Below are 22189 nucleotides of genomic sequence, written 5' to 3'. Positions count from 1 at the left end.
TGACTGACAGAACACAAACTTTCGTCGACTTTACTTTGTAAGGACTGTAAAGATAGTACACCAAATTGATTTTGAAGTGGTCAAGTTATTGAACTCTCTGGATTCTGGATGGAATCTGGGTTCGATTCCCAAAATAGTTTTGTCTATTGACCCCCAAAACCTAAAGTCGTTAACGCCGAAATGCTCATTCGTGTCATATAACCAGCATCAAAAAGAGCTTTTGGCACACAGCCAATTTTTATTGTAAATACAAATTACTAATAATCCCTTTAAGCCCTCGTGGTGACCTAATATGCTTTTGTTGCGAATTAATTAACCACAATAGTCCATCGGTTAATAGGTTAGACTTTTGACATTTAAATCGCATATTTTCAGACACAAAACTAATTCAATACTCAATAGTTTATTGCATTTCACAGTGTGTGCATAGAAATCTTAAAAAACATCGTTTTGATCAATCTCTCGCTCCCATAAATGTGTAGGTAGGTTATACAGCGTGGAATTTTGTAATACCACCTGGAGAGAAAGTACTCTTATTTTTTTTTTTCAAAGAAAACATTCCTTTACTTTTGAAAAGGAATAGAACGGCATTCAAAGATTTCCAGAAAATTTGCTTGCCACACCCGGGAATCGAACCAAATATAATAATCTGTTAAAAATTACACCCTGTATTTTTATTACATAGATCGTTAGGGTTAAGTATAAGGATGAAATCTCTCTAACAAACTTGATAAATCAAAAGAAAACCAGGAAAACTTACATTATTTTAGTGGTAGTGAATTTTCGAAAAAAAATCGATAATCTTTGAATGCAGTTCTCTTTCTTTTCAAAAATAAAGGAATGTTTTCTTTCAGTAAAATTTTCTATCTACAGTATTAAGAGTACTTTCCCTCCAGGTGGCATTAAAAATTCCACCTTGTATATGCAAGAGAATAACGCGCTTCAGTAAAAACCCATCATAGTAGGGAATTTAGTGCAATGATTTGTATGGAGACCCCTCCACTTTGGTATAGAAGGCTCATTTTTGCACCAGTCGTTCTTTGAGTGCTCCTGAGTAGATTTCCGTCGGTAGACATCGGGAGCCCCCCCTGTGGTAGCAGGGGGAGGGGGGGCAAGTTTCCTTCTGCCGCGCTTCACTTTAAGGCCCATATCTTTAAAACTATGGGTATTAGGGCAAGTGTGGTGTCATTTTCGGATAATTAAAGGATAGCGAATTCATTTCTAGAACAAACTTTTTGCCTTTTCATACAAAAAAAATAGAAATATTGAGTAAAATTCACAAAAACCAAAAAGTATTTTTTTAAATAAACGTCGTTTACTTTTAAACCATTGGAGATAATCTAAAAAAAAAATATTTCCTGAAAGCTACATTTATCAGGATTATAAATATATACCATTGTATGGTACTTTTTTCGAAAAAAGTAGGTGAAAAAAAATTTTTCTTCAGGACACAGCGGGCGAATTTTAATGCGCGTCGGAAAAAAATATTTATTTTATCCATGAATTCATACTATTTGGTTCATAAGCAATATAAGACTATTATTTTAGAATTTATTTAGAGTTTCTGGCACATCATGCTACCATGATTTGTATTTTTTCTTCAATTAATTTTGAACTCTATGCGTAAGTCATAAGGTTGAAAATAGTTTAAATACATTTTATTATTGAAAATATCATAAGAAGAAAGCACTAAATAACGAACTTGAATTTGTCTAAACGTCTAAGGATTATTATTAGTATTTTAATTAACATTTTTATTTCTACATACTATTGTACCAGCGATTTAACGGAAAGTGTGAGGAAAGTGAGGATTGATATTATCATAGTACCGGAGATTATTTTTAGCACAAAGGCTACGGCTGTGACCATTATATGTAGTTGTTTTTTCAGACAGCACCAGCTTCTGCACTACTTCTTGCACTAACATCTCACCTTTTCCAGGCAAGCTTCGGCAGCTACGGGTAATTGGTCCATGTAGGCTCCATGTTGCTATCGATTCTGGTCCATCCCCAACCAGTCAGGTAAAGGGAAGCCTAAGTCGGTTGCTTGCAACTGACCCTATACGCGAACCCCTTGAACCAACTAAATTTTAAATAACTTGGATTAAAATCACAAGGACATAATTACTGCTCTTGATATACTGATATAAAACTGCCTAGGTTGGTGGGCACTTACAGCACTCGTTCATAGTCAAGCATGTAGTAATAGGAGATACTTGATCTAAAACAATACCAGTGGACTGAAAAAAACAGTGGATAGAGCTAATAAGTGGATAGATATTGAACAAGGGACAACTAGAAAAGAGGACCAAAATCCCAACAGAACAGCCTAATCTGTTTTACTGACAGCTCCAAGCCAAGATAGCCTGGCCTTGGGACCGGGACCAGGAGTCTACTGTAAACACTACGAACACAGTGAACGTTTAAGGAGGTTTGCTACAGTATTTCAAGCTGAATTCTACGCTATAATATATTATGTGTGCACTAAAAACAGGGGTGTAAAAACGCAATATTTACATCCTGGGCCACAGCCAGGCAGCACTCAAACAAAGCCATCGCCTCAGTAAAGGTTAAGTCTAGAATTATTCTAGATGCAATATAATAATAATGCAAATAAAGATGAACAAACTCTGAAGGCATGACAAAGTGTCCCTGATGTGGGATACCTGGACATACAAGGATCGAATGCAATGAGAGAGCCGACAGTCTAGCGAGACAAGGGTCAGAGACGATACCTATTGGGTCAGAACTGATAGTACCTTTATCTAAAAGCATAGGTACCTTATGGCCATATCCAAGAAGCACAGGGCTGAATGGGAAAGCTCCAACGATATAAGCCTCTCCAAATCATTCCTAAAGGGTAATACAGGGTCATGTAAAACTTATCAAAGGTAAGCCCAAGCAATTACAGGTACGCAAACTCGGCATTATGAAACGAACCACATGTCCCACAAAATGGGCCTAACAACAGAAGCTCTCGAGCATGTGGAATACATGTGGGGTCCATGAAACACTTAATACTGTAAGGATGGGTCTGCTTGGGTCAGCATATCCGGAATCAGAAGACTATTAGGTGGCTTTCACTCAGACGCTTAATTCACCTAACTAATGGATAGGATTTTTTTGAATGATAGGGAATAAAAAAGGGAGAATAAAGATCCTAATGGGTCGCTGTGGACTACGTTTAGGTGTGGCCATACATAAGATAACCCAGACAGCTTTGTATCAGCATTGGCTACTGGCAGTATATTAAAGGGTTCGCGTATAGGATCAGTTGCAAGTAACCGACTCAGTCTTCCCTTTACGCGACTGGTTGGGGGTGGACCAGAGTCGATAGCAACATGGAGCCTACATGGACCAATTGACCAGCTGCCGAAGCTTGCCTAGAAAAGGTGAGATTAGTACAGAAGCTGGTGATGTCTGAAAAAACAACTATAATGGTCACAGCCGTAGCCTTTGTGCTAAAAATAATCTCCCGTACTATGATAATATCAATCCTCACTTTCCTCACACTTACCTTTCCGTTAAATCACTGGTACAATAGTATGTAGAAATAAAAATGTTAATTAAAATACTAATAATAATCATTAGACGTTTAGACAAATTCAATTTCTTTATTTAGTGCTTTCTTCTTATGATATTTTCAATAATAAAATGTATTTAAACTATTTTCAACCTTATGACTTACGCATAGAGTTCAAAATTAATTGAAGAAAAAATACAAATCATGGTAGCATGATGTGCCAGAAACTCTAAATAAATTCTAAAATAATAATCTTTACTTGCTTATGAACCAAATAGTATGAATTCTTGGATAAAATAAATATTTTTTTCCGACACGCATCAAAATTCGCCCGCTTTGTCCTGAAGAAAAATTTTTTTTCACCTACTTTTTTCGAAAAAAGTACCATACAATGGTATATATTTATAATCCTGATAAATGTAGCTTTCAGGACATATTTTTTTTATTAGATTATCTCCAATGGTTTAAAAGTAAACGACGTTTATTTAAAAAAATACTTTTTGGTTTTTGTGAATTTTACTCAATATTTCTATTTTTTTGTATGAAAAGGCAAAAAGTTTGTTCTAGAAATGAATTCGCCATCCTTTAATTATCCGAAAATGACACCACACTTGCCCTAATACCCATAGTTTTGAAGATATGGGCCTTAAAGTGAAGCGCGGCAGAAGGAAACTTGCCCCCCCTCCCCCTGCTACCACAGGGGGGGCTCCCGATGTCTACCGACGGAAATCTACTCAGGACACCCAAAGAACGACTGGTGCAAAAATGAGCCTTCTATACCAAAGTGGAGGGGTTCTTGCACTAAATTCCCTACTATCAAAATATGACCGCAGCTTTACATAGACTGAAGAAAAATCGATATTTTTTTGTTTGTGAAAAATAAAAATGATTTCACAAATTATGGGTAAAGCATTCATTCGTCCGGGAACGGATTTGGCATGCGATCGTACCGCGTATCGTGTAATTCATCGGTATCACAACACGCTGGGTGTAAAGGAGACTACATATTAGTTTTGTTATTTTTTTATTGAAAATAAATTATTTCTGCTAAAATACTAAAAAGTTTGTAGACAAAAGATGACCAAAACATTTTTTTTGTAAAATATTGCCAAGACGAGGCTTGGAGTATGAAAAAGTTATCAGAGAGAGAGCCTCACGCAAAGCCAAGCTAGTAACGACATGGCCGTTTTGCTTCTTGTGGTAACGAAATGACCGAGTCACATATTTTGATTAAGATTTAGTTTGTGAAACATCAGACTATATAATTTTTGTTGTAGAAAATCCCAAATTACAGCTTCATAAGAAACTCTATCTTGGAGGTTTTTTTCAATGTCCAGTGAGGGATTGATAAAGTTTGCACAATAAAACACGGGTGTTTAGTTTTATTGCTTGTTCACGGATTTAGAATCCCTCTTGCTCTTGTTAAGACTATTCTAAACCTCCCACGTGAACCTGAATTTAAAAAAAAAACTTCAAGTCTGCAATCCCCGTAAGCCCCATTTCCGATCGGGATGCCCCGGAAGCGCGGTACGTGCGATAAAACCGAATGCGTCGGTGCGCGGGCGGCGTTTTCAATTAAAATTTAATACAACACAGGTAATTTAGTTTTATTGCTTTTTCACGGATTTAGAATCCCTACTGCTGTTGTAAAGACTTTTTTTTAAACTGAATATAAAAAAAACGAAGTCAAGTCTGAAGTCCCCATAAGCCCCATTTCCGATCGGGACGCCCCGGAAGCGCGGTACGTGCGATAAAACCGAATGCGTCGGTGCGCGGGCGGCGTTTTCAATTAAACTTAAATACGACCCCAAATGACCTTTGTTCCGGTCGTTACTTTAATAATACAGATTGAGCGATGCTGGCGACATGCAATAAAGTGTGGGTCAGTTTCAGTGGTTTAATGGTGATTTATAAGTCGTTTTACCATTGTTTTGTTCTTGGTCAACTCAGAATGTGGATTGAATTCCGTAAGGTTTAAGGCTAGGTTGTACCATCTTACTTTGACTTTAAGATACGTCAATCTTCATACAAAAAACAGCGGTTATCGTTTTAGTTACGGTTGAGGTTTGATGGTGCAACTCAGCCTGACTTCTAAAACAATTGAATGACAATTGTTACAGTTCTTAACTACTTAATTTCGTTGAATGTTCTTAAAAAATACATAATCATACTCACAAATCATACCTGTCTACCTATAATACAAAACCATAAACACCAAAATATCTGCATGATTTTAAGTGTCTTTACATTTTTATGCCTGATACACACAGAAATAAGATATGCTTTTCGTATATCCGTATAAAACAATTTATTAACCTGAAACTTGTAATAACCCCGTTGTAACAAATAGCAAACTATACTTGACTCCTATTTAGTTAGCTCTAACCTACAAACTAACTGTTGCGAGGCAAATATCTTCGTCAGTTACTCTATTTACATCATGGTTGTTGAACTTTGGATCAACATGCCACTCCTAAAGCAATATTTAATTAGATAGATTCGTGTCATTATAATTCTAATAGTGAATACGTATTTAAGTAACAATGTACCTAAGTAAATAATATCAACTCACTTTTACAAAAATCATTTTTCACTTTAGATGTAGTATTTTTTCAGTGTGTAAAATATCTAATTAAATAAAAATGTCTACTGTGCAAATAAGTTGACAGTATGTTACGTATATTTAATCGCTAGCGTGCCTTTTCTGCTCTACACATTAAATTGATGAAGGTAGTAGAAAAATCGCTAAAACATTACCCACCCGCTTGATACTAACGCACAACTTTCCCGCCTCTAACTAATTACCAACTGCCCGAAGATGCCAATCAATCAAAACTTTTTAACCCAAATCAAATCATTTATTCAGAGGGAACTCCGCGCTGATGGGATTAATTAATTCAGCCAACACTAAGACAACGTTGGGAAAATTCACGGATACTCCAGAACCTGTGAGGTTTCTTATTAGACGACAAACGAGCATAATTACTTCTTGAAATTTTGAGATACTAGAGTTATGTGGAAAATTTGAGCTAGGTAGGGCTGTCGAGCTGGAAAATACGTCCACGTAGGTAGGTACGTCGTGAGTCGCAATTTGTGACATCGATCTAGGGCACGAAATCGAGTAAATTGAGACTGGTTCTGTCCTTTTCTAGATTTACACCGATTACTAACGAGTGATGCCAACTACTTATGGTGAAGATTTTGAACGAAAATATTTTGACATCACTGTCTAAAAACATTTTTTTCCTACAGAATTAACCCATCTTGAAACGAGCTGTCAGTTTTGTTTGAATTCATATTTTCATTCTGTCTATCACAGTCCCATCCATCCTAAAGCAGGCAGTTGTCTTGTTTTCATATTTGGCACTTTGGCAGCCCTAGGGCCATTCCAACAGCAAAGCTTAATAAGTAAGAGTTTGCGGAATAAATATTCTTGAGATTGCGAAAGGAACGTCTCTTTATGAACATAAATGAAGGAATTGTACTCGAGCTTCTTTGTTAAACGTTTCGTTACGAACTAGATGTACGCTACTGAGCTCAAGGACACTTTTAATTTTAATACTAGGTCGATTAATATCATTTCAGCCACAGGACGTTTACTGCTGAACATAGGCCTCCCCCGACGATTTCCACATCGCCCGCTTGGAAAGGGCTATGCGCGGTGTTTCTTTACAAGATCGAATCAGAAAGGAGGGATCCGTAAACGAACTAAAGTCACTGACATAGCCCGACGGATTAGCAAGCTGAAGTGGCAATGGGCAGGGCACATTAGGCAGATAGTCATGTTGTAGAAAATTAACGGTATCTGAGATTATAATCGGCAAATGTTCAAAAGTCGTTTTATTTTTGGTACCAAATAAATATTTTTTATTTCTTGCAAAAATAATAATTTGTAATATATCTACCAGAGCCAGAGCTCATTATCATTAGGTACAGGTAGGTACCTTTTTTAGGTCAGCATTATACTTCGGGTCTCAACCGAAGACGATTAATAATTACTTGCAGCATTACATGAGATGATGCTATCTTCGTCACACCTTTAGAGTTATAATGTAAGAAAGCATTTTCTGTCCTACTCCCACCTTGCACCGACTGGCAGCCCCGCGTCACCTGATTTCATTACGTGTTTTTGTGTTATCGGAATCACACCTCGCATTCGGGAAATAATTATATTCTGAATAATTATGGGAAAACGAAAGCGTTCTAGGTCTAGGGATAGTGATTATGATAGTATTTTACGGAAAATCAAAAAGTTGGAGTCGAAATTACGAAAAAGACGGCGCTTATCATCATCAGCATCGGTGGAAGGAGAAAGTGATTCTTCGTACTATAAGAGATACGACACACAGGAATATGAAAATCATAGTTCATTACAAGGTAAATTACAATATAATTAGAATCTAAGTGTAACAAAATATAGAAATTGCGCGGTTATGGAAAACGGAACTTCAACCTACCTACATAATATTTTTAATGGGAAAACATATTTATTAAGTATAATGTTATACCTACCTGTTCCGTACGAAATTATCTAAGTTTTAATATTGGAAAATAGTGCTTAGTTGTGTTATGGCATTTTATTTAGCCCACAATAATAGTGTTGAGGCAATTTTTACTCCACGTATACCGTGTTGAGGATATAATACTCGTAACTCCACTTCAGTGTTGAGACAGCTCCACGTAATTCGTGTTGAGGACAAACAAACTCCACTTTAATAGTGTCGAGGCTACTCCGCTTTAATAAGCGTTGAGGCTACTCCGCTTTAATGAGCGTCGAGGCTACTCCACGTAAACCGTGTTGAGGATTAATTACACATACTCCACTTAATCTGTGTCGAGACACCTATATGTACTCCACGCAAAGCGTGTCGAGGGTATACTCCACTTTAAAAGTGTTGAGGTCTTTAACATATAGTTAAATGCTATATGCATTCTTCCATGCTAGTTATGGTTAAAAATAGAATACTTACGTTTATTATTGCTCCTTGACAGCGGAAAATTACGCAGATGATAACGCTGACATCTACGGCGACTGCCATCCCGAGTCAACAGAGCCACTTGCCGGACCATCTACGTCGCGAGCTGCTCCCATACCTGCGCCACCAACAGAACCCGAATCTGTGACACACACAGTACCTGTGTCTACGCAACAGGACCCGTCGAGTGTCTACGTAAATGACGCTCCGGCAACATCTATTTTGGATGAAAATACACCTTCATTAGACCCAGAGATTCTTCAACTGCTTGGCGAGGACCCCACCAGTCAGAAAAATCATGGAGAAAATCTACATAAGGATATCACACCTAGATGGGCACATATATTAGCTAACGGGCTTTCTAAAGAGATCCAATTAGAACTAATAAAATGTTATTTACCGCCAGAAAACTGCCCAAATATGAGAGCCCCAAAACTCAATTTGGAAATCAAAGCAGCTCTGTTGGAAATGAACATTAAAAAAGATTTATACAGCCAAAGCAAGCAAAATCAACTTGCTAGTAGTCTCTCTGCTATAGGACGAGTTTTGAATTGGGCCCTGGCATCAAATAGTACTGTTCCTCAAGATATAATAAAGACATTGAGTGACGCCGGCAGACTCATATGCGACAGCCACTATAAAGAATCACAATCCAGGCGTTATGCGGCACTGAGCACTCTTAATAAGGACATAAGAGATACTGTCAAAAATACAACTATAGACGAACATCTTTTTGGTTCCGCATTATCAGATCACATCAAGTCTTCGAAGGCAATAAGCAAGACGGGCTCGGAAATCAAACAAAAGACTCAACGCCCTACGTATAGGGCCCCGACAACAACAACACAGCCTCGGGGCGCTTTAAACTCGAGGGGGGCGCCGCCGCGCGTAGCAGCAGCGGTCGAGCCGCGGTCGACCCCTGCACCGCGCCGACCGCCGAGGGATCGCCGCCTGGAAGCGCCGCGAGGCCGTCGCTCCACCAACCACGCGCGGCAGCAGACGAGGAGACGATAGGAGAAGGTCCTCAGGTATGCGTTGCTGGTCGATTGACTCACTTTTATGACAGATGGTGTGAGCTCACTAATGATTGTACAATTTTAGATTGGGTTCAAGGATACAAAATTCCCTTTATCGAGGAGCCTGTACAAATAACTGAACCTCAAAATAATGCGTGTAACACACAGTCTCAAATTGAGATAATTGATGAATGTATCCTGGAATTAATACAGTTTAAATTTATATCACCTTGTACATCTTGTGAAGGACAATTTGTCTCACCAATCTTTACAGTGCCTAAGCCTAACGGAACACATAGATTCATATTAAACCTAAAAGAGCTCAATAAATTTGTTAAAACAGAACATTTTAAAATGGAAGATTATCGCACTGCACTTAGATTATTAAGCCAAGACTATTTTATGTCAACTATTGATATTAAAGACGCATACTTTTTGATTTCTATAAATGAGGGTGACCGAAAAAAGTTACGGTTTCGCTGGAGGTCACAATTATATGAATTTAACGTTCTTCCGTTCGGCCTTTGCACTGCCCCATTTGTTTTTACAAAACTACTAAAACCCGTTCTAGAAAACTTACGCACGTCAGGTTTTTTATCAGTAAATTATCTTGACGATTTTTTATGCCTAGGTAGTTCATATAACGAGTGCCTGTCAAATGTTAACACTACAAGATCCCTTTTAGAATCATTAGGGTTCATAATAAACACAAATAAAAGTGTAATGATACCAAGTCAACTTTGCAAGTTTTTAGGATTTATGTTTGACACTAGAAACATGATAATTACCCTACCAGAGGAAAAGAAACAACGAATAAAAAGTCGAGCTACAGAGCTTATGTGTAAAACCAAATGTACTATAAGATTTTTTGCTGAATTTATCGGACTTTTGACCGCCGCATGCCCAGCTGTCAGTTACGGTTGGATGTACACTAAACTGTTTGAAAGAGAGAAGTTTTTGGCCCTAAATTATTCTGAGAATTACAGTAAACAAATGAAATTAAGACAAAATTTAAAAAATGATTTTTTATGGTGGCGAGATAACATAATGACGTCATTTGCTAACATCCGTAAAAATAACGAGTATTCACTTGAAGTTTTTACTGATGCTTCAAATACCGGCTGGGGCGCTGCATGCAGTGGTAAAAGTGCCAACGGAAACTGGACAGAGACAGAACTTGTGCTTCATATTAACGAACTTGAATTAAAAGCCGCATTTTATGGACTAAAAATATTTACAACTGATTTACGGAATTGTAATATTTTACTACGAATAGACAACACCACTGCCATATCATACATAAATAAAATGGGTGGTGTCCAACATCCTCATTTGAATGATCTTGCACGAAAGATTTGGCAGTGGTGTGAGTCCCGAAATATTTTTGTGTTCGCATCCTACGTTAGATCTTGTGATAATATAAAAGCAGATCGCGAGTCTCGACGAATCAATATAGATACAGAGTGGGAAATCTCAGATAATGCCTTTTTGCGAATTAGCACATCATTAGGAAAACCCGAATTTGACCTTTTCGCTAGCGTTCAAAACTATAAATGTAGTAGATATGCTTCATGGAAACTCGATCCATATTCTGAAGTTGTAGATGCATTCACATTTTGCTGGCGAAATATAAACTTTTATGCCTTTCCCCCATTCTGTTTAATTACTAGAGTCCTGGAAAAAATTTTGTCAGACAAAGCAACGGGGATAGTAGTGGTGCCTTACTGGCCATCACAACCTTGGTATCCATTGTGGTCCAAGCTTGTATTATCGGAAAAGTGGTTCTTTGGCCCTGATGAATTCCTATTATATTCTCCTTTCAGAACCTGCCATCCTCTTCACGCGAGTCTTATCCTGGTGGCAGCCAAATTATCAGGGAATCAATGATTAAACGCGGTGTACCTCAAGAATCCTTAAATATAATGATGGCTTCTCTTGCAAAAAACACATTGAATCAATACAATAGTTCCATAAAATCCTGGTGGCATTTTTGCAAAGAGAATAACTTAGACGTTTACGAGGCTAATAGTTCAACAGTATTATCATTCCTTACCACAAAATTTGAAGAGCAATATACTAGTTACAGCAGTTTAAACACTCATAGATCAGCTTTGTCACTAATTTTAGGTACGGAAGTAACTGTTAATGATTACATTAACCGTTTCCTTAAAGGTGTTTATAGACTTGCTCCCCCAAATCCGAAATATAATTCAACATGGGACACAAACATAGTGTTGAATCATCTATCCAATATGTATCCTTACGATAATATCCCATTAGCTGATTTGTCACATAAAACTTGCACACTTTTGGCTATTGCTTCCGCTCAAAGAATGCAAACTATCAGTTTAATCAAATTGAATAATATATCAAAACAAGACAATGCCATTGTTATTAAGATCACCGACTTGATAAAAACATCGAGGCCCGGTTCTTGCCAACCACTCATCAGATTGCCATATATCCGTGAAAATCCCAGTATTTGTCCCGCGTTGGCTGTTGAAATTTACATAGCAAACACCTCTTCTTTGAGACAGATTCCTGCGGAGGAACATCTTTTTATTGCTGTGCGAAAACCTCACAAAAAAGTTGGTTCTCAAACATTAGCACATTGGGTGAAAAAGGTGTTGCTCGATAGTGGTATAGATATTTCTATATTTGGAGCACATAGTACTCGCTCGGCATCTACATCCGCCGCTCACAGATCCGGGGTTAGTCTGGAAGTGGTTCGCAAGGCAGCGGGTTGGAGTAATTCCTCTAATGTTTTTATTAAGTACTATCGAAGAGAAGTAATCGATACAAATGAAAATGATTTTGTTAATGCCATATTTGGTACATGATTTGTTAAATAAAACAAAAGGTTAATTGCATTTATTTTATTAACATCGTTAAGAGAACGATAAATGTAACATTATCTTTAAAATGATTTAAGAATAAGGTTGTTTAACTTATTTGGTAAATTGAGAAATTAAATAATTTCACGTCTTTTTCTCACATACATTTTTTATTTTTCTTATCTCTTACATTACTTTGCTCTAAACATCTGCAAGTAATTATTAATCGTCTTCGGTTGAGACCCGAAGTATAATTAAGAATCAAACGAACTTACCTGGTAAAGTTTGATTCCAATTATGCGAGGGTCTCAACCGAAGACGATTACATCCCTATCCCACCCAACCCAAACAGATAAACAAAAATAAAAAATATATTTGTAATAACACAAACTTTGAAATAATGAAATCAGGTGACGCGGGGCTGCCAGTCGGTGCAAGGTGGGAGTAGGACAGAAAATGCTTTCTTACATTATAACTCTAAAGGTGTGACGAAGATAGCATCATCTCATGTAATGCTGCAAGTAATTATTAATCGTCTTCGGTTGAGACCCTCGCATAATTGGAATCAAACTTTACCAGGTAAGTTCGTTTGATTCTTAATTATATTAAGTAATATCCATAAACTTGTTCACATGAAAATATTATTCAGAATATCATATTATAATTATGGTTTTGTATTTATCCATCTGTTTCTAAATTAAGACATAATTTCTTTTTCTATATTCGGCTATTTTGCAATGTTAATGTATGGGTTTAAACGTGTCTTAATAAAAAGTAAATTACCAAGATTTCCAGTGTGTTTAAAAGATTTTCATGTATAATTTGCTCCACTTATCCCACTCTCAGTAATTCCTTTTATTCTTGAGAACCGCAAAAGATTTTAAAACTCCAACTGCAATTACACTCTCACCTCCCGGCTTGGGAGTTTGACACTTCCCTTTGCAAATTAAATACTAGTTCTACATTCAGTGCTCGGCCGACAATGTAGGCACTATTACAGTAGTGTTCAGACTTTCACGTGGCAAGGCACAACTTTTAATAACTTCCCCTTTCAGTTTAAAATGACTAAAATGTTTAGGACTATAAAATTGCCGTTTTGTATAGAGCATACTATATTTTTGGTTTACATACTCGTAAATTATTCTGTAGAGTGTAATAACGTAGCTGAGTAATTTAAGTAACCAGGACCTATTTTTTAATTATTGAAAATAAATAAAAAACGTTCGTGTTCATAAAAGGTTTGTTACCTATTACAACGTATAATACACGTTTATTTACGTGTTTGGCATACCAGTAGGTAAGTAACTAGTAGTAACAACCTACACCACAATAACGAATTATGCATGTATTTTTCATCTAACATTTGAGACTCCGTGGACCAATTTCTTCACGCCTCATCCTTACTTCAGTCACGATGTTAATTTCCCGTATAAGTACTAGAATCGACCGAAACTAATTAGAACTAAATTAGTAGCGAATTTAAACATCCAAACAATCCTCACAAGCTGTACCTACTAAACTCGGCAGAACAAGTCGGTCAAGCTCAAGCGCCTGTATTTACTCCAGCACAACCTTTGTGGCTCGAGTCAGTCGAATTAGAATGCTTTGATCCTGGCATTAATTATACACCCGATGTGGATGCTATGACGCCGAAATTGGGGCTGTAATTGCAAGATTTTCAGCAATGTACAAGCACCAGTCTTGGTGAAAGATTCCATCTCGGTCGTATATTATAGAAGCTATGAGATCCTGCCAATCAATCAACATGGAAAGCATTGGGGGAGGCCTATGTTCAGCAGTGGACATCCTATGGCTGAAATGATGATGATGATGATGATGATAAATTAGATCCTACAGTGAAACCACAGATAACATAAATACTAAGTGAAACATACAGAGCTACCTACTCTCATGCAAGAGAGGTATTACACACAATGGAGCAAAATACTTACAGGATCTCCTGCGTCTGCATAGCATACAGATTTAAACGATTTATTAATTATCAAGAGACATTATTATTGTCTTAAATCGATATTGTGAATGATAGATATTGTGCCGTCCATGTTACTAGAACCAGAGTGAATGAGAAAGTGAATCTGATAGAGAGAGAAAGGGGGTGATTTAAATTAGGAGCCACGCAAGCTTAGAATTTAGTGTTATTTATTTTTTAAAAAGCGCTTTTAACACACAGCTAACTATAATTTTATGTCCATTTAATCTTGTTGCCTTATAATTTTGAAAACTTCTACATACAAAAATAAAGACTACCACTCGAGCCAAATCTCCAACATTGGTGCTCTCACCTCATCAAATTAGAATGTATGTCACGTTTAATAGCTGTTACACTCCGCAAATTTGCGATATTAACTCCTTAAAATTGTTCGTAGGCAGTGACTTAGTTCGAGAAACTCAGATTTCAGATTACATTTTCACTCACCTGAATTATGTGTAAATAATTTTACAGATTCACGAATTGATTTTTGTTTCCAAATTAGTTAAGCCAAAAATAAACATACAAAGTTTTTATTATACTTATTACCATACAAAGAGCATCTTTCATACCACAATTTCCATTGCGAACAGTGGGTAATAGTTGTACTGTTAACCAATATTTTTAAGACACAACTTCTTTAAAATCACTCTAGACTAAAAACTGATTGAGTATTTGATCTAAAGTATTAGCACCTGTGCATAATAATAATGTATCAGCTTTAAATCCAAAAGTCATAATGTCCCAATTTTCATCTATCGAGATTTGCTTGACGACGTCAGACCCTCATAAATGAGTAATACTAGATCCTCCTACTACTTCTTGAATAGATATCCAAAAATTATGTTATTAATTCAACTACTTCCTCCCTACACTTTTGATCTGAATGAGAACAACCTCCCTCCTTTTAAAATGTCACAATCCTGAATGGAAGCACGATATCCAAATAAGGGCGAATATTAAACAATTAAAGCTCTCGTTGTTCAGTTAACTCCTTCACAATGTTTTTAATTACTTATGTAGCTAATTAGGGAAAAACACTTCGCTTATGCGGGCCCTTGTTTATTGCTCCCGCTCGATAGCAGAATGTGCAGCGAACCGGCTGGAATTAAAACGTTACGTCTTTTATTTGTATGCCTATTGCCTTATTTCAGACTATAACATTTAGGTTGTAACTGCTGAACATTGACTGAATTACAAACAAATCCGACTGAAGTGACGTATAGTTTCCTCCGATAGCATATTGTCCAATGACAAAGCGCGGAAAATAATTATGACCTCCGAAATTTTCTTCGATGATAACAAAGTAGGTAGGTAGAAGGTATAAAGTTAAACAACAGACGATGCATTTCCAAGAAACAAAAATATACTCTCATATCTCAAAAGAGAATTTAGAGTTGATACGATTTTAAATATTCAAAAGGAAGCATAAAAATCGTTCAATCTGAAATTATTTCCGTAAACCTGTCGTTTTAACTCTCGAAAAAGATATGAAAACTTAAGTTAAAGTTGTTGAAGTTCGCACTATCGGAGCCTCGCAAAGATCTCTTAAACTAGAAGACGAGAACTTCGTGAAGCGATCAAACTCTCACATCCAAAACACTCTTGCAATTTTCATATTTCAAAGACACTTTTTCTAGTGATTTATTTTATTGGAGCTCTTGAGGAAATAACACGGGATTCTTGGAAGTTTAATAAAGTGTCCGAGTTTCATTCTTAGCACCATAGCAGACGTGCTACTTTAATAAGGCCTCAGCCTCGAACTTAGCGGGCAGCGGGGCGGCGGCGGCGGCGGGGCGGGAGCGGCAGGATCTTTTGCGTAAAATCAAATAGACCGGTTCTGGAAAACAGCGGCGCGGCAGCGGGGCGGCAGCGGGCAACGAGCGGGCAGCGGCGAGGGAGCGGGCATCGAGCGGGGAGCGCACTCCTTCTTTTGCCCACAATAAATCGAGCGTTAGGAATAAATTTGAATCGAAATAAAATTGTCGCCGTTGTTCAGACATTTCGTTTGCGAATAAAAACAAATATCTCGACAACACAACCCCGAACACAACACTTCGCCGCTAAAGCGCCGCGCGAGCTGCCCGCTGGTTTCGAGAACGGGTCTGCGTTACCCGCCCCGCTCCCGCGCCGCCGCCGCCGCCGCCCCGCTGCCCGCTAAGTTCGAGGCTGAGGCCTAAGCTTCGGCGTTTCTGCGACTGTATCGATGAAGCATCGCGATTTCGCGACTCCATGCGTTCGAGTGCGGTATTGGAATCGCGCGTTTTAACGACTCTATTGACATAGCATCGCGATTTCGCGACTTCATGCGTTCGAGCGCGATACCGGAATCGCGCGTTTAGATTCTGAATAGCGACTCAATCACCGCGATTGACGCGGTGTGGAATGTGTGGCCGCTACATTCAGCTTCTAAAAAGCGGCTAAATCGCCGATTGCCGATGCTGAAAGTAGCAAGTGTGTGCTGTGACTCTTAGCGCCGAGTCGCCTCAGCTAAATGCAATCGCTTGTTTGGAAGTTTCTTAATTGGAAGTGTGTTAGTTTTCTGTCTTTTAGGATTATTATTTGCGGTCCAAAGCCAAACGTAATTCAGCTATTAGGAACTATTCTGCGAACTTTCTTTCATTTTAATTTTGCGGAGAATGAACTTCAATGTAAGTGTAAAGTTACGCGAGTCTAGTCTTTTGAGTAGTTTCTCTTATGCAGTTTTAATGATTAAATCGTTAGAATATTTAAAACGGACTAGATGAACAGTCTACATAGTCAATATCACATTATCAGAATAATCACAACTACTATCATTTTTATTACAATCGAGTATTTTGAAGGATATAGATAACATTATATTACCTACATATCGATTCGATTTGATAGCAATTGTACTTATTGAATGAAAAAATGATTTAGCGTTGTCTACTTTATGTTTCATTTATATTCATTTTCACCGAAGCTGACTAATATTCAAAACACATCTCGTCTCTTCTCCTTTCAACCATAATGGAAACGAGGCCTCATTCTGCTTTGTAAACTTAGATTTTCTTAAAAACGTGACAATCTCTTAATTCAAAATCAAATTAATCCTCTTGTTTCCAGGGTGCCCCACCACTCCTAGTCCCGTACCTCTCAGAGGTGGGCCACGTGTGCCCCACCACGCACAACCCCGCCGACTTCGTGGTGGAAGCCCTGGTTGAAGACATAGAGGCGCCCGCGCAGATGTCAGAGCTATGCCAGAACGGGAAGCTCTGTCGGAAACTGGACCGGATCACTGCTAGGGGTGGGAGGTGAGTTTGAATTTTATACAGTTTTTTATCTACAGCAAGGGAGGTTTTGGCCTGCACCTTATGAAAAATGATGAGGCCCAAGGTGGAAGCGAGCTTCTCCTGGAATCCTCAATCATGGATGAACTGGAACTCTTACTTCCAATTGCTGTAACACAACGACAACAATGCTATAACATTGTTGTTATAGCGACTGGTATGGGTAAGGGTATTTTTTGCAAACCGTTCAAGAAATAAAATTATAGATTTGAGATACACAAAAGAATGAATACACAATTTTATTAAACCTAACAGGTTTTGGCTCTAATAGAAATCTCTAGAAGGATTTGTAGAGGAATATTTTTATTAAGTAAACTTGCAAAAACTTTCTTTTTCTATTTTAAAACCTGCAATGCTCCCTGTGTGCCTCGAAATTAGAAGGAAGTGGCCAGTTGGTGTCTTAATTGACTCTGTCTAAATTCTGCCTTTCGTAACAGTGCACTGTGCAGCACACAGATACATTTATACATGAACCGTTCTACTATTTAAGAGACATTTTTGTTTCATCATTGAGAACGTTGATTTAAAAGCCTATCATAGAAAGACTAAAAGATAATAAAATTGAAAAGCTAGCAGCATTACCATAGGTTGATAAAATTCACTACATCTACATAAACATACTGAGTATTTTCGAAATCCAATTTCTCTGCCATTACCAGCCTCATCTAAAAGTTAATATTCTTGGATATCTATGCAATTTCAATTCCCACAAACGTAGGTAGGATATCCAAACCACTAACTATGCAGAAACGCTCGTTGCTATCTCCAGTTTCCAACGCCGAGTACATTTCAAATTAGATTTACACGTGGAAACGTATCCTGATACACCTAAATGATTTAAACTTACTACGAGGGGCGATTAAAACCACAAAGGCACAGTTTTTTATCCGTAGTTAAAGTAACCTTTTGTTACCAATTGTATTAAATAATAACAAAATGTAAACTAATTAAATGTCAAGCTAGCCATCGTTCGAAAAACGCTTTTTGCTGATATTTAACCATTAAATTAGTCACTTTGACGACTGGTTATTTTAGAAACTGGGCCTAAAATGTTTAAGTCAAAAACAATGGCAGGAAAACTCAGTAAAACTGTTTATAGTCTCATAAAAATACTAACTAGCGTAACTTTTAAAATGAACATCGCTAGAGTTCCAAGAATGCCTTAGTTAGAAGCATAATTTTAATTAGATTTTTGCCGTTGTTGTTTTTAATTTAGCAAGTTCTCTCGCACTAACGAAGTTTGTACTTTTTGCAATTGTTGTGACTGAAAATACACTGTTTCCTATCTGAAATAACCGTCGCAGCTTTTTGAATTATTGGATAAAGTTTACGTTCTTAGGTTACTCTCAAAATATCTTTTAGTATTTAAGTTGGGACTCCTATTTAAATTCTCATTAATTTCGTAATGCTTTCCAAGATAGTTTTGTTTTATAAGTCTGTATGATTCTGGTAAGTCATCGTGCTCCTGCAGTGGAGACAGTGACTTGCTGATGATGGTGAATCATATTATAAATCATAAATTCATTAGGATCAGTCCAACACAAGAAGCCTAGAAGTTGAGTAAAACTACTGCGAAACAGGCCTGCGAGTCTAGTGCAGAAGCTGTGGTTTTTACATCCCAGGAAATGATATTTGTGAATAAAGATTAAAAAAAAAGGACACTTCACTTTGGATACCTAAATTGGGCTTATTCCACTATTCCCCATTGATAATCCCCGTCAACGGGGATTAGTGAACTTTTTGTTCACTATTCCCCGTTAACGCCCATTGGAGCTTATAATGTTAAAAATAAAATCCTAATATAACGGGGAATAGTGAACAAAAAGTTCACTAATCCCCGTTGACGGGGATTGTCAACGGGGAATAGTGGAATAAGCCCCTAAATTGACATACCGAAATAACATACGACTCTACATATCTCTTCATCAAGTACGAGCCTGCGACTAGCGCGAGTCGAAGTCATGTTTTTAATAACTTCTCTTGTTCCAGAAAACCCGTTCTTCACTCAGACGAATCCATACAACGCATCTTCGTGGAACATGTGGCCAAAGAACAAACACAGAAGATGGAATTCGCCACTACATTCCTGACACAATTCCTTATCTTGTCAAAGCGAATGTTCGTTCAAAATACAAGAAACTCGGTAAGAAAAGAAGTCATTTTTGACCCTTCTAACCATGGAACACCTAGGTGTACCACTTTGGTGTTCCACGGGTCAGAAGGGATTTTTGATACGTTATAAATAAAATACAATGATGCAAGTATTTTAAGCTTTCTTGCTCTATAAAAGTTACTTACGTAGGTACATAAAAGTTCTAGCTTTTTTTTATCCACAACGAGGAAGCTCTTGGCCTGTATCTCACCTGATGGTAAGTGACGATCAGGCCGAAGGTGGAATGGAAGCGAGCTTCACCCGGAATCCTCAACCACGGAGGAACTGGCTATCTTACCTCTAACTGCCGGAACACAACAATGCTGTTAACATTGTTGTTATGGCGACAGACTTAGGTAAGATGGTGGTAGCTAGCCAGGCGGACTTAGAACAAGCCCTACCACCAACCAAGCCGAACAGAACAATCTGCCCCCACTGGGAAATGAAACCCGGGACCTCTGCGTCTGAAGCAGGTGGTCTTACCACTAGACTACAGAGGCGGTTAAGGCTTCCATACTTACTTTAATTTTACATGAATTTATTAGTTAGCTAGGACAAACAATTTTACAAGCTAAGTCCGACTTTGACAGAACTCTTTATTACCTAAGTTAAATTGATGTTTCCAAAGCGGATTATAACTCAGTGGCTATCTCTTTTGCGGAACAAACTCCCAATTTATACAGTGCCGTTAATACCCTATAACTTTTTTAAAACAAATTAGATTTCTGTTTAATAATCTACTTCTGGGCTTCGCTTCGCTCGGAAGTTCACAGGAACCTATCGAAGTTAACCTAACTTTGGAATTAACCACTTAAACTTGAAGATGTTCATGCAATTGAACCGCACTTTGAGTCGGCTTATGCACTTTGCAAATTGTGCAATAAAATGCATAATCACTTGCAATAGTTTGCAACAGCTGGGGCAAGTTAATAGCTCTTTCGAATTTCCATTTATTATTCTAGTGATTTGCATAGCGTATAAAACGCGGTTGTGAAAACGCGACGCTCAAGCGTATCCAAGTATGAATTTGCTATGCATTGATGTCGTTAAATGTTAGATAAACTTTGGCAAGTAATATCATAAAACCTACTTATCTTACTCTCAAAATCCGTACTAGTCTGAGAACTAGAAACTAGAACTCCAGAAGTGCAGACTGTACAGATTAATTAGGTCGCAATTGGGCCGCAATCGAATTGAATGCATCTGTCTCGAGTTGAGCGAACGAAATGGGCGCTATGACGGAACAGCTGTTTACGAAATTGGTGGTGACTAGTGGATACTGGTTAATACTGACTCGGTTTACTGTTAACTGGTCAGTTTTGTGTTCGGGAAAGCCAGCAGGAGGCAGCGAATTCCCAAGCTGTTCGCAGTGTTATCGAAACGCTTAGTGCGAGCTGTGTGCCTACCATGAGTTTACGTTAGGTGAGCTCGCTAGCGAATACGTCAAAAAATTCTATGAAGATTTTATTTCTTGAAAGTAGCCGCTAGGGGCGCTGCACAATATGTCATACATTTAAATGTCATTTTTTTACGCAGTCGCTAGCGAGCACACCTAACGTAAACTCATGGTAGGCACACTGGTGGAATGTCGACAATGAAGAGATGGTGCCGTGGTACGCTAACCTGCGCCTGGTTCCCCGGTGATGGAAGGGGGCTGGTGGAATTCACACAACTTTTCTGCCTACGTACCTTCTCACTTATTAGGTAAGAAAGAAGCCCGTTTCGCGACGATTTGGCGCTATGTCTACGCGAGAGGTCGCGGGTTCAATCCCCGCATAATACCGACATTTATTTTGCGTGCATAAACATTCAACATAAATCTTTTTGTATATTCGTCTGAGTATAATATTGTGCAATACTTATTATATGCAATTTGACAACAAAAATGTATAGTCGCACGAATCAAATAGGGTGGGTGCACCAGTCCCACACCAGGAACCAGTAGTACACCATTTCTAATTGCACATCAAAATATTAACAATCTGTCGAATTTCCCGCCACTTTTGTTACGTTTGGTAGCACTGCCGTACTTCTACCAATAAATTAGTCATAAATAAAAGCGACAAACACGACTTGGTACGGGTCAACCTTAGGCACATTGCGACTTTCCACATTGATTGTTAAATAAAAATAAACCTTACAGCTGTTAAGAAAATTGAAATAAGCTACTTGATTCTATGATAGACAAGGAGTACTTAGTTAATTCTTTTTTGTGCAATGATTGTTGTAATAATTGAGTTACAATATCAAAATTACTTTTAAAATGTCGCTTATTCGGTTTGTTACTGGTACACCCACCCTACTTAGGTAAAACCAAATATACCTACCGCGTACCGGAGGATTCGGTGCGAAATCCGAATTTGGCTTTGCTTAATTTAGGGTTCT

General features: G+C 37.9%; 2 protein-coding genes across 2 annotated transcripts in view; both read left to right on the top strand.

Annotated features, from left to right (window-relative positions):
- The window catches only part of LOC135072674 (ATP-binding cassette subfamily G member 4-like), a 109732-nt gene that overhangs the window by 83291 nt on the left and 4252 nt on the right, over window positions 1-22189 (top strand). The window contains exons 6-7 of the mRNA XM_063966682.1: window positions 17429-17616; window positions 19642-19795. Coding sequence (XP_063822752.1) covers window positions 17429-17616; window positions 19642-19795 — 342 coding nt within the window. The remainder of the gene's footprint in view (window positions 1-17428; window positions 17617-19641; window positions 19796-22189) is intronic.
- On the top strand, window positions 7519-12892 carry LOC135072749 (uncharacterized). Its single transcript, XM_063966787.1, has 4 exons — window positions 7519-7899; window positions 8515-9398; window positions 9440-9526; window positions 11338-12892. Exons 1-4 carry the CDS (start codon window positions 7707-7709, stop codon window positions 12352-12354), a joined length of 2181 nt encoding a protein of 726 aa, XP_063822857.1. The 5' UTR covers window positions 7519-7706; the 3' UTR covers window positions 12355-12892.

Source organism: Ostrinia nubilalis, chromosome 6 (genome assembly GCF_963855985.1).
Source record: "Ostrinia nubilalis chromosome 6, ilOstNubi1.1, whole genome shotgun sequence".
NCBI classification, from domain to species: domain Eukaryota; kingdom Metazoa; phylum Arthropoda; class Insecta; order Lepidoptera; family Crambidae; genus Ostrinia; species Ostrinia nubilalis.
This window is presented reverse-complemented; position numbering and strand designations above follow the sequence as displayed.